The following is a 13932-nucleotide window of genomic DNA, read 5'->3' as shown; positions in this document are numbered from 1 at the left end:
CCCACTGGTGGCTCGGGGTAGGAAGTAACAGAAATGCAACAGGTCTGGGGAATTGAGGGTGCAGTCACACAGAAACCATGACACGATATAAGGCAAAGAAAGTATTTATTTAAACAAAGCAACACAGGGATCAACAAGGACTATCAGTGGCACCAAAGAAACCAACCCCCCCTTTACAGGTGCTTAGCACCCAAAAGTACAGCGGGTGGTGCTCACTAGTGATGGGTCCTCCCTTGTCGAGGCTTCGAAGCGTCTCATCTCATCATCACATCGTCATCCGCTTATCCGGGGTCGGGTCGCGGGGGGAGCAGCTCAAGCAGGGGGCCCCAGACTTCCCTTTCCCGGGCCACATTGACCAGCTCTGACGGGGGGATCCCGAGGCGTTCCCAGGCCAGTGTTGAGATATAATCTCTCCACCTAGTCCTGGGTCTTCCCCGAGGTCTCCTCCCCACTGGACGTGCCTGAAACACCTCCCAAGGGAGGCGCCCAGTGGGCATCCTTACCAGATGCCCGAACCACCTCAGCTGACTCCTTTCTAAGTAAAGGAGCAGCGGCTCTAATCCGAGTCCCTCACGGATGACTGAGCTTCTCACCCTATCTCTAAGGGAGACGCCAGCCACCCTTCTGAGAAAACTCATCTCGGCCGCTTGTACCCGCGATCTCGTCCTTTCGGTCATCACCCAGCCCTCATGACCATAGGTGAGGATTGGAACGAAGATCGACCGGTAGATCGAGAGCTTTGCCTTGCGGCTCAGCTCTCTTTTCGTTACAACGGTGCGGTAAAGCGAACGCAATACCGCCCCCGCTGCTCCGATTCTCCGGCCAATCTCACGCTCCATAGTACCCTCACTCGCGAACAAGACCCCGAGGTACTTGAACTCCTTCACTTGGGCTAAGGACTCATTTCCTACCCGGAGTAAGCAATCCATCGGTTTCCTGCTAAGAGTCATGGCCTCAGATTTAGCGGTGCTGATCCTCATCCCAGCCGCTTCACACTCGGCCGCCAGCCGATCCAGTGAGTGCTGAAGGTCACAAGCCGATGATCCAATGAGGACCACATCATCCGCAAAAAGCAGTGACGAGATCCTCAGACCACCGAACTGCAACCCCTCCCCACCACGACTACGCCTCGATATCCTGTCCATGTATATCACAAACAGGATTGGTGACAAGGCGCAGCCCTGGCGGAGACCAGCACCCACTGAGAACGAAACTGACTGGCTGCCGAGGACCCGAACACAGCTCTCGCTTTGGGAGTACAGGGATTGGATGGCCCTGAGGAGAGACCCCCTTACCCCATACTCCCGCAGCACCTCCCACAGTTTCTCCCGGGGGACCCGGTCATACGCCTTCTCCAGATCCACAAAACACAAGTGGACCGGATGGGCATACTCCCAGGCCCCCTCCAGGATCCTTGCGAGAGTGAAGAGCTGGTCCGTAGTTCCACGTCCGGGGCGAAAACCGCATTGTTCCTCTTCAATCTGAGGTTCGACGATCGGCCGAACCCTCCTTTCCAGCACCTTGGAGTACACTTTACCGGGGAGGCTGAGAAGTGTGATACCCCGATAATTGGTACACACTCTCTGGTCCCCCTTTTTGAACAGGGGAACCACCACCCCGGTTTGCCACTCCTTTGGCACTGTACCCGACTCCCACGCGATGTTGAATAGGCGTGTCAACCATGACAGCCCCTCAACACCCAGAGCCTTTAGCATTTCTGGCTGGATCTCATCAATCCCTGGGGCTTTGCCACTGCGGAGATGTTTGACTACCTCAGTGACCTCCACCAGGGAAATTGACGACGAAACACCATCAACCTCGAGCTCTGCCTCCAACATAGAGGGCGTGTTATTCGGATTCAGGAGTTCCTCAAAGTGTTCCTTCCAACGTCCGACGACCTCCTCAGTTGAGGTCAACAGAGTCCCGTCCTTACTGTACACAGCTTGGATGGTTCCCCGTTTCCCCCTCCTGAGGTGCCGGATAGTCTTCCAGAAACACTTTGGTGCCGACCGAAAGTCCTTCTCCATGACCTCTCCGAACTTCTCCCACACCCGCTGCTTAGCCTCCGACACGGCAGCAGCTGCAGCCCTTCGGGCCTGTCGGTACCCTGCAACTGAGTCAGGAGTCCTCCAGGATATCATATCCCGGAAGGCCTCCTTCTTCAATCGGACGGCTTCCCTGACCACCGGTGTCCACCACGGTGTCCGAGGGTTACCGCCCCTTGAGGAACCTAAGACCCTGAGGCCACAGCTAGCCGCCGCAGCTTCAGCAATGGAGGCTTTGAACACCGCCCACTCCGGCTCAATGTCCCCAACCTCCACAGGAATGCCAGAAAAACTCCGCCGGAGGTGTGAGTTGAAGATACCTAGGACGGGGGCCTCCTCCAGACGTTCCCAGTTCACCCGCACTACTCGTTTGGGCTTACCAGGTCTATCCGGAAATTTCCCCCATTCCCTGATCCAACTCACAACCAGATGGTGGTCGGTTGACAGTTCCGCCCCTCTCTTTACCCGAGTGTCCAAAACATGCGGCCTCAGATCAGATGACACGATCACAAAATCGATCATTGATCTTCGGCCTAGGGTACTCTGGTACCAGGTACACTTATGAGCACCCTTATGTTCGAACATGGTGTTTGTTATGGATAATCCATGACTAGCACAGAAGTCCAATAACAAACGACCGCTCGGGTTCAGATCAGGGAGGCCGTTCCTCCCCACCACGCCTCTCCAGGTATCTCCATCGTTGCCCACGTGGGCGTTGAAGTCACCCAGCAGAACTACGGAGTCCCCTACTGGAGCCCCATGCAGGACTCCATTCAAGGTCTCCAAGAAGGCCGAGTACTCTGAGCTGCTGTTTGGTGCATACGCACAAACAACAGTCAGAGTTTTCCCCCCTACAACCCTTAGGCGGAGGGAGGCGACCCTCTCGTCTACCGGGGTAAACTCCAACACCGCGGCGCTCAGCCGGGGATTTATGAGTATCCCCACACCCGCCCGGCGCCTCACGCCCTTGGCAACTCCGGAGAAGAATAGAGTCCAACCCTTATCCAGGAGTACGGTACCAGAGCCGAGACTGTGCGTGGAGGTAAGCCCCACCAGATCTAACTGGTAGCGCTCCACCTCCCTCACAAGCTCCGGCTCCTTTCCCCACAGCGAGGTGACGTTCCACGTCCCCAGAGCCAGCTTCTGCCGCCCGGGTCTGGTCCGTCGAGACCCCTGACCTTCGCTGCCACCCATGTGGCTGCGCACCCGACCCCAACGGGTCTTCCCACAGGTGGTGGGCCCATGAGATGAAGAGAGGGGGGGTGCCACGTAGTTTGTTCGGGCTGTGCCCGACCGGGCTCCGTGGCAAACCCGGCCACCAGGCGCTCGCCATCGAGCCCTCCGTCTGGGCCTAGCTCCAGACGGGGGCCCCGGGCTTCCTCCGGGCTGGGTCCCATCTCCTCTTGTATCGATATTCATTGAGGGTTTTTGAACCATTCTTAGTCTGGCCCCTCACCTGAGACCACTCTGCCATGAGAGACCCTACCAGGAGCACAAGGCTCCAGACAACACAGCCCTCAGGTTCACAGGGACACGCAAACCTCTCCACCACGATAAGGCGACGGTTCCATGTCGAGTAATTCAGATAGATTTTTATGAAGCTCGTTTCGAGGCTTATGTTGACGTTCGAAGCCTCGCGAGCCGGCCGAACCACGTGACTGATTCAGGAAATGGTTTGCTGGTTTGGTGTGCGATTCAAAATTCTTTATTATTAATAATTATTGGGGGGAAAAATTGAATTTATACCCTAACTTGTTCAAACTTGCGGTATCTTTTCTTTGTACCCCAGCTTCATCTGTGCCCTGTGAAAGGATATTTTCTAAACCCAGCACGGTTGAAAAGCTGTTTTTGAATAAAAAGTTAAAAATGTCTTTATTGGTATCACAAACATCATTCATTCATTCAATTCAAAGCTTAACACACCAAAGCCATGGTGTCATACTTACATTTAGTGTCCACTTGATGGCGTAGTAGAGCAAATGAAGCCCCGGCCCATGAGCGAACCAATTGGATGGAAAGCTTCATGAAGCTTCATCTCACCATCACTAGTGCTCACTCTAACCTGGGGTATTAACAAGAAGTAAACCTACGTGTGTGTTATATGTAGACCCCGAAGTATCTTACCTGTTCTCGTTGTCCCTGTGCGCACAACAAAAAAAACATTAACAAAGACAAAACAAAAGTAGGCGGCTAACAACTTAAATAATACAGGTAAAACTAAATCAGTGTACCAGCAAACACCCAAGCTAGACCAAACTAAAACCATCAGAGCTCTGCCACAGCTCAACCCAAACAGCCTCCTCTCACTTACAAAAAACAAAGGACTATTTAAAGGGGAAGGGTTGATTGGAGATCTGGACCAGGTGTCGTGATTTTATTATTGGTGAGCTCCCCCTTCAGGTCCCTGCAGGTATCACCACTCAACCAGGAGGAGGAGACAAAACAACAACACAAAACAGAACACAATACATGTATACAAACGGGACATAAAGAACACGGTTCATAACAGTTTCCAAGAATCAAAGTCTCATAACAAGATAATGGCGTCGTCCTCCTCCTCTTTGTTTCTGTACCAACAGAGGCTGCACTGGCTACAGTTGAATTGTCTCATCCCGAGACAAATTAATCAGCTTCTCACAGTCAGACATGTTTGTAACGTTTGACGTGAAGTCGGAACTGGGCCATTTCAGGTCAGAATATCTGACATACGAGTCGTCTGGAACGCAGCATTACACTCACACACATGGACAGTGAAGCAGCGATGACGGAGGAGCCCTCGATGACATGAATGACGGTACATGTCAAAAAGCAGGATTGTTAAATTCAGAGACAGCTATAAAATTTGAGATAATTCTTTTTATATGCTTGTTTTTGTACTGGGTTGGTTTGGTTCCGTCGGTCAATTTGTGTGATACTGGACTCAGTGGATCACAGATCGATATAAAACAGAACATAGGGCAGTGATTCAAAACAAACATATTTAATCTAATGAGCAATTAGCAGGCAAGGACCGACATCACCTGACGGACGCAGGAAGTGAAGCGTGAGTGACATGAGAAAAACGCAAGCCGTTCTTCAAAATGAATGTGCTATGGCCCGTTCACTGCTGCTTTGCAGGCCTAGAAATTGTTGTTTATTTTTGGGTTCACTGTCGTAGTTTGGTTAATTTAATTATTGAATATTTCTACTTCACTGTCTTAGTATTTTTACTTGTAATGGAATATTACTTTACTGTCTCTGTACTTTTACCTCAGTGAATGATCCGAATTCTTCTTCCACCATTGGTTAAGTTTATTTCGTTGCTTATACTTTAGTAGGGGAGAGCGGGGTAATGTGGGACATCGGGTAATGTGAGACACCCCATGTATCTAGGCAACGCAACCCATTTGTGGTCATTTGACCATTATGTTTTCAAACCCCTCCCATTCCCCCCTTGCCATGAAGGAGAAGTTGGTGCTGGTGCTGTGGAAAGTATGTTTTTCACAAAAAATTATTTTTTGCATGTAAAAGTAAATTTTCCTACTTTGAACTTAATCAACTGTTGTGTCAAAACAAATTGAATCAGGTAGAAAAGCTTATATCATACATGTTGGTGAACTTCCAACATATAAAACCTAGTGATTGATGCTAGCTGAAGATTAGCCTGAATTGCTAAGAGATGTTGTCTTTTCTAAAACGGCGCCTGTGGGGTAAAGTGGGACAAATGCTGTGGGGGTCTCACTTTACCCCACCATGAAGCACAAGTTAAGTTTAGTCTTAAACATATTTTAGTGTTATATTTCATTATATATGTTTTATTTTTAATGTCATAAACATTGTAGAAAAGCCATCCTGCCAAGAAACTATACACCAGGAAGACAACCTGGGGCCAAACACCCCTTGGAAGAATGGAGAGTGCAGCCGCTGAGGTCATGCAAGGAAAGAAGTCCTTAAGAAAAGCTGTAAGGGATAGAAATATTGATAAGACAACCTTCAAAAGATTCATAAAGGATAGAGAGAAAGGGAAAGTAAAATCAGTAGCCTAGGGTGCAGTAGCTGAGGTAAAGAGAATATTCACAGATGAGATGGAGGAGGAGCTTGCCAAACACTTGAAACAACTAGCTGACCAGTTCCATGGCCTTGCTCCAGTTAAGTAGCGTGAACTGGCATTTGAATACACAGAGAAAAACAATATCCCTGTCCCTGCCAATTGGACTGAGAAACAATGTGCAGGTAAGCTAGGGTGTGCAAGAGATCACATGAATCATAATAATCATAAATGTGCTTAATTGACCAATCCCCTTGATTCTGTTACTAGTCCGATAATAGTAGTTGTCAATCTAGCTGTCCGGATTTTAACTATTACAACATGTGTTGTTATGGTAGTTTTAAAGTGGAAAAAGTAAGTGGACCACTTTACCCCGTAGCTGGGGTAAAGTGGGACACAAGACCACTTTTTTTAAAACAATCATATTTTCACTGCTCTTTGTCCTGAAGACATTCTGATCATTTCCATTGCTAGAAAACATCCTGAATTAATGGGAAATGTGTAAATTTTACTAATATATCATTTGAGCTCCCCTAGAGGGGAGCAAATGTAAAAAATGTCCCACATTACCCCGCTCTTGTTTAACAAGTACTTGTAATAGAGTATTTCTACTGTGCAGTATTAGTACTTTGGTTTCCTCTTCAACAGGGGTCGCTGCTGGCTCGGAGTCTCTGTTTCCTGTCACTGGCTCGCTTTGTCCCCCCAGAGTGAGGAGGAAGGAGGAACATGTCCGCCGTGCAGCTGCTGCGGGTGTAGGTACATGAGCGGATCAGCGCTGCCGCTGAAGACTTCCTGCTGCGGGTGGAGAAAGGAGGAGAAAAGTCTCAAGTCCCGGAGCTGAGAGCGATGCTCACCGAGCGGCTCGCGGCGGCGGGGGAGCAGATCCTCGCGGGATTTGAGGAAACCTTGTCAGAGTACAAGGACCGAGTGGAGCGGACAGAGAGGTCCGAGCTGGATATCTGCCGCCAGAGGAGGCTGCTCGATGCCGCGATGCAGCCCGTAGTCCGGCTGCACAGAGCAGGTCAGTCCCTAAAGCAGGGGTAGGGGGGGCCACATGAGAACATGGACTGTTATGGAGGGCCGGACCAACAGGCTGAACTCAATTCTACTCATATTCATTCGATAAGCTTCTGCTGGAGTAAATGTTATAATTACGTCATTACTGTATGAGTGCTGCGTCATTTCGTCATTGCCTGTTTCCCTGCCGCTGGTGGTGGTCGCTCTCTGAACTAGCTCCTCTGCTAACAGCTGTTTCTCTGTAGCACTACGGCTAAAATCACCGGTCTGTAGTTAAACAGCCACACAAACCAGCCCCTAATCCCTGGTGCTCAGTGACTCTGTGTTCTGTGTGAGCTCAACCTCGTGGTCTAACAGGCTGATACAGCAGCGATGGCTTCTCTGTCTCTTGCTCCACTGCTCTCCCTTGCTCCGAGTGTCTCATGTTTACTGACTCCTCCGCCTCCATTAACAGTAGTGGTACATGTATCACATGCATTGTGTTGTTGGCGATGGAGGAGAGGCTTGGCGACGTAACAGCTCGGCTCCGCAGATTAGAAGCTCCGTTAGCTGTAGTTAGCTTAGCCGCCGCGAAGCCACCTAGCTTAGCACGTAGCTTAGCTTCAGCTAGCAGTCCCTCGACCTGCCCCGTGCAGCCGGGAGCCCAGGGCAGCTTCGTGACTGTCCGGAGGGGGCACAGTGCTACCATTAAAGAGCCCACGATTAAAAAGCCACCAGCTCACGGTTCAAACAGATTTTCCAGCGACCACAGTCAGCTGCATCCTAGGGACAAGAGCCGGGGCATCGAAACCAAACTGAAGCTGCGAGCTGAAGCTTAACGTAAATACAGTAAATCGTAATGCACGTCGGCAGCAACGACTCCCGGCTTCGCATGTCGGAGGTCACTGAAGTTAATGTTGAGTCGGTGCATTTGCAGCAACGATGCCGGACACAGTAGTTTCCTCTGTCCCTCTCCCCAACACAACAGGTGAGGGCATGTTGAGCCGCATGTTGTCTTTTACCCGCTGGCTGTCCAGGTGCTGTCCTGTAAATGGTTCCAGGCTTTGTAGATAATTGGTAAACTTTTTGGAGGAAACCTGGTCTTGTTCATCCCACTTGGGATGGAGCAGCTCTCTTATCTAGGAATATTACCCAGTTGATTACATGACAACCCAGAGTTGGGACCAGGATGCAGAGCTGCAGTGCTACACACTTCTCTGGGCTCCCTCTGGATCAGTCACACAAACCCATAGAGATTGTGTCTGTCCACTGTCCGATTAAATTAAACAATAATAGAGCGAGAACGCCACACAAAAATCTAATACAAATTAACACAACCTCTGCAACAACGCAGGAGCCTAAGACTTTTAAAGGTGGTCTTTTAAACATTAGATCACTGTCATCAAAAGCTATTTTAGTTAATGAACTAGTCTCAGACTACAACATAGATTTATTATCCCTCACTGAGACGTGGCTGCATCCTGATGAAAATATCAGTCTAAATGAATCTATTCCCCCCCAGTCATATAAATTCACATGTTCCCAGAGAACTCAGACGAGGAGGTGGAGTTGCTGCTATTTTTAACTCCAGTCTGTCAATTAATCCTAAACCTGAACTCAGCTACAACTCATTTGAATGTCTTGTTCTTATTCTTCCACACCGATCCAAGAAACACCAACAGCCAATCATATTTGCTGTAGTTTACATTGCTCCAAGGGCTTATACAGAATTTTTATCAAACCTAGTCCTAAAGACCGATTACATTATTATTGTTGGTGACCTTAAAATTCATGTTGACAATAATAAAGATAGCCTTAGCGTAGTGTTGTGCAATTAATTAAATTTTAATCGTGATTTCGATTTTTGGGTCAAACAATCTCTAAACTAATATAATCGAGTTGAAACGATTTTCGGAAATTGCATTCCCAATTCAGTCCTTCCCCCAAAGCCTGCTGACAGGCACTCACTCTCAAGCAGCTGTAAAGTGAAGGAGGCGAGTTGTGTGTGTGGGGACCGGCGGTATTTAAAAAACAGCGCGAGTGGATAATGGCAGCTGGAGGGCAGACCTGTTTGATCGACAAAAAGGGAAGAAAATCTTCTCTTGTATGGGAACACTTCGGATTCAAAGAATCCGATGAGGAGCAGAACTACACAATGTTGCGGCCGTGAAGCGTCCATTCTCAAGCGCACAGCCGCCTGGCTTTTCACACCGGATCCACTTTTCCCCGCGCCGGTCAACCCGCGATTCTACACTTGTTGTTGTATGTAACCCGTTCAATGTAGGTGCTCGGGGGTAAATGATGATGGTCCTCATTGCCATCCCCCACCACTCTCTTTCTCTCTCTCTGTCTGTCTGCTTGTGTGCTTGTAGTGGGGGGGGGCATTTGGCAGATGGAGACATTTAATAATGATAGGAAATTTCAAAGTTCTAATTTACAAAGTTTTTTGGAGAGAAATACTGAATAAATGCATCATGTTTTCAAACGTGATTTTAATATTGTCCAAAATAATCGTGATTATGAATTATCTCCATAATCGAGGAGGAACCGCTCACAGGCTAACTTGAGCTAGCATCAGCTACAGCAGCGGAGTTAGTATGCCACTTCCTATCCCTGTCTGCTGCACCAGTCTGCTCCACCTCTCACCTGAATAATGAGGAGGACTTGATGCTGTTGTGAACAAGTCTGTGCAGAAAACCTGCTGCTGTGAATGAAACACTTTTTGACCAGAAACCCTTTGTTTTATGCTGCTTCCTTTACGAGCTGCGTCGTAACACCAACTGAAAACGACCTCAACATCTCTACTTCCTGAATGTGATAGTTCAAAAATCACAACAGTCGACTTTAGACGTCACAACACAAGTTTTTCAAAACACTTCAGGAAACTCTGAAATGATAAACATGTGTATTTGTGTTTCAGTGTGTCCTGCAGATGTCCAGCAACTGATGGTGATTAAAGAAGAGGTTCCCTCTGAACAGAAGCAGTGGAGCCCCCTTGTGGACCAGGAGGACCCAGAGACCCCCCACATTAAAGAGGACCAGGAGGACCCAGAGCCCGCCAACATTAAAGAGGAACAGGAGGAACTGTGGACCAGTCAGGATGGACAGCAGCTTCAAGGACTGGAGGAGGCTGATATCAAGTTCACATTGACTCCTGTCGCTGTGAAGAGTGAAGAAGTTGAAGAGAAACTTAAATCATCAAAGCATCATCCCAGTGAGACGACGGAGAACAGAGTGGACTGTGGAGTACCAGAACCAGCCAGAAACTCAGGTCCTGATGGACGTTTACAACCAGGTCCTGAGGAAAAGACTGAAGACTCTTCTGAGACTGAAGACAGTGAGGATGATTGGATGGAGACATGGGAAACACAGACTCGTTTAAATACAAGAAATAACAAACAGCCTCTAAGTGATATGGGATGTAAGACAGAAAAAAAACTGTTTAGTTGCTCTGAGTGTGGTAAAATATTTAACCAAAGGTGCAGTCTAAATAGACATATGAGGAGTCATGCAGGAGAGAAACAGTTTAGTTGCTCTGAGTGTGGTAAAAAATTTATGCTAAGGGAATATCTAAATACACATATGAGGAGTCATACAGGAGAGAAACCGTTTAGTTGCTCTGAGTGTGGTAAAAGATTTAGCCATAGGAGCCATCTAAATAGACATATGAGGAGTCATACAGGAGAAACACCATTAAGTTGCTCTGAGTGTGGTAAAAGATTTAGCCATAGGAGCCATCTAAATAGACATATGAGGAGTCATACAGGAGAAACACCGTTTAGTTGCTCTGAGTGTGGTAAAAAATTTACCGAAAGGGGCAATCTAATTACACATGTGAGGAGTCATACAGGAGAGAAACCGTTTAGTTGCTCTGATTGTGGTCAAAGATTTACCGATAAGTCAAATCTAAATAGACATATGAGGCGTCATACAGGAAAAAAAACATTTAGTTGCTCTGAGTGTGGTAAAGGATTTAGCCGTAGGAGCAGTCTACATATACACATGAGGAGTCATACAAGAGAGAAACCGTTTAGTTGATCTAAGTGTGTCGTTGACGTTTATCCTAAATATGAGAAGAGCTGAACCCGGTTAGGTTCAATCCAGTATTTATTTAGGAAGCAATGACAGGGTATGAAAAGTTCAGCAAAGCAATGGGCATCCAGCATACTGCCCCAGGACTCTAGCAGCCCTAGGGAGGTCTTGAGTCGCATCAGAACGCATCAAACAGCCTGCGTCTGTATCTCTTATAACAGTAGGTAGTATATCCTCATGGCATTGGAATTCGGTAGTAAGCAGGAGCCACTCCCAGTCACGCTCATCTGATAGTTGCTAAGTGAAAGATCTCTTCATTACAGCCTTGACACAGCTGACGCCATATGGTGTTGTCCATTGGAGTAAGGCATATTATAATCTAGTTATATCGGCTGTAAGTTCTGTTTGTACAGACATTCGAAACAACTAAACCAAAACAACGAAAACAACAATGTGACTTACATACATTCTAAATTCAAGATTAAACACTAGGAAGGAAAAGGTTATTATTAAATAATTTGTGTGAAGGCCATTTATCTGGCCCAAACTGTTAATGCCCCCCCTTTCAAGCTTTTTTGCATTGAGTTCAGTCAGACACACTAGCTAAAATATTGAATTCATAACCATAAACGATTTAAGATTCAGTCCTACTGTATGAGACATGTGAGGATTCATAAAGGAGAGAAGTGATTCAGTTGCAACCTTTGCAACAAAATATTTATTAGGATTTATCAGCAGATATTCATTTTAAACATATTCATAGTTCACTGTTTTAAGTAGGCTATTAACAGTTTTTGTGTCCCTAGAAAATATAACTCATTGAATAACAAGGAAGATTTGTGTTTATATATCTTGTTTCTACTGATTTCTTATTAGTTATCCATTTTTCATAAAGTCCTTCATGTCATTTTAAGGTTAAAATGTGTTCATTGCAGAGTATGAATGTGTGTTTGTAACTAGTTCATATGAATAAATGTGTTTGTTTTAAGACAATGGTTTCTTGGTTTGAGAGATTCAATGACATTGTCTGTTCTCCTTTATGTATTGAATGGGTTTCCAACAATTAAAGTCTCATAAAAAGATAATGGCGTCGTCGCCCTCCTCCTCTTTGTTTCTGTACGAACAGAGGCTGCACTGGCTACAGTTGAATTTCTCACAGTCAGACATGTTTGTTACATCTGACGTGAAGTTGGAACTGGGCAATTTCAGGTCAGAATATCTGACGTACGAGTCGTCTGGAACGCAGCATTACACTCACACACACACGGACAGTGAAGCAGCGATGACATGAATGATGGTAAACAGCAGGATTGTTAAATTCAGAGACAGCGGGGATGTCCCCAATCTATAACATTTAAGATAATTATTTTGATATGCTTGTTCTTGTACTGGAATGGTTAGGTTCCGTCAGTCAATCTGTGTGATACTGGACTCAGTGGATCACAGATCGATATAAAAACAGCAGATCAAAGGGCAGTGATTCAAAACCAGCATATTTAATCTAATGAGAAATTAGCAGGCAAGGATCGACATCACGTGACGGAAGCAGGAGGTGAAGCGTTTAGTGAAGCGTGAGCTGCTTTGCTGTCCTAGAAATAGTAGAAAAGGTCATTTTAATGTTTAATTGTTTTTTTTTTCATCTCAATTTGAAGTTGATCTGATGCAAAAGTTGTAAATCTGAATTTACTTGGTGCCGTCTAGTGTGATTCGTTCTCCCTTATCTTGTTCTTATTGATTTGAATTGTCAGAAAGGGTAATAGATGAACATATACATCAAAACAAAGATTATTGAACCTGGAAAGGAACCAGACCTGACTCTGAGAAGAACGACAGACGAGTTAGAATCTGCAGGTGAACCTGAGCCAACACAGACAAAAGAATCTGCTCTTTACTTGGGGACACTCAAGAAAACCTTATATGTGGGTTAGTGAGTCTTCTGATATAAACAAATAAACTCTTAGTGAGACTAGTCAGGACAGCGGCTGGATAACTGGAATCTAATGATATCTAACAAATATAATTATTCTTTTCAGTATCGACAGCAAATATATTTGATCTCAAGAACACAGTCAGATCTTGAAAGCTGCCAAACATGGCGTGTAGCACCTCCCATTGTCCATTACAGGTAACAGTACGTTCAACAACAAAAAAAGTTCAAATATATAAAAGAGTGCATGTCAATTTTTGAAAGATGTTTTCCTTATTGCTGCTCGTTTCATTTTCCTACGTCCTTTTTCCTCTTCTTTCTGGGTTTGCTCTCATTTTCCAGAACGACTACTTCCGTCGCAATTCGAACTCTCTTGGTCTTTGAAAGCTCTCGAGCGAGTTCTGTGGACAGAGGGAGGCAGATGAGTGTTAACGAGACACAGAAAGAACCAGGACGTGAAATATAGAGGCATTGTAGTTATTTAGTGGAAGAGAATTAAACATGAATCCATGTTGTTCTAGAAAATAACTAGTTGGTAGCTTGTTTTCTTGTGTACACTGTAAATATTCATATATTCAACCTCAAGCTTCATTGACTGTAAATACGGACTGCTGAGTGGAGACAAGCTCAGGTGAGTGTAAAGGTTGAGATCATGATGTTCTCATTTCACCCCCTTAACACAAAAAACTCCCTGTCCCAGCTCGTCACTGGTTTCTCTTTAACAACACAATGATCCTGTGAGATGAACGTCCGGTCGTCACCTTCGGATGTCGTCGCCGCAGCTGCTGGTTCCTCAGCGGGCGGCTGCACCGATGAATGTTTCCACACGGCGAGGCACGTCAGCCGGGTCGAGGTGTTCACTTCCACGAGGAGCGTGGGAGGTTCCAGCTTCTGTGGGACGACAG

At 46.4% G+C, this 13932-nt stretch overlaps 1 protein-coding gene across 1 annotated transcript; it reads left to right on the top strand.

Moving 5' to 3' along the window:
• Window positions 1-6778: 6778 nt before the first annotated feature.
• On the top strand, window positions 6779-12185 carry LOC128454277 (gastrula zinc finger protein XlCGF57.1). Its single transcript, XM_053437633.1, has 2 exons — window positions 6779-7093; window positions 9989-12185. Exons 1-2 carry the CDS (start codon window positions 6919-6921, stop codon window positions 11104-11106), a joined length of 1293 nt encoding a protein of 430 aa, XP_053293608.1. The 5' UTR covers window positions 6779-6918; the 3' UTR covers window positions 11107-12185.
• Window positions 12186-13932: the final 1747 nt, after the last annotated feature.

The sequence above is a fragment of the Pleuronectes platessa genome, chromosome 13 (genome assembly GCF_947347685.1).
Source record: "Pleuronectes platessa chromosome 13, fPlePla1.1, whole genome shotgun sequence".
NCBI classification, from domain to species: Eukaryota; Metazoa; Chordata; class Actinopteri; order Pleuronectiformes; family Pleuronectidae; genus Pleuronectes; species Pleuronectes platessa.
Note: the sequence above shows the minus strand (reverse complement) of the source record. Positions and strands in the feature narration are given on the sequence as shown.

Coding starts and splice junctions, on each gene's coding strand:
- LOC128454277 (XM_053437633.1), top strand. CDS start 6,919: ATGCTCACCGAGCGGCTCGCGGCGGCGGGGGAGCAGATCCTCGCGGGA. Junction 7,094..9,988: donor AGTCCGGCTGCACAGAGCAG/GTCAGTCCCTAA, acceptor TTTGTGTTTCAG/TGTGTCCTGCAGATGTCCAG.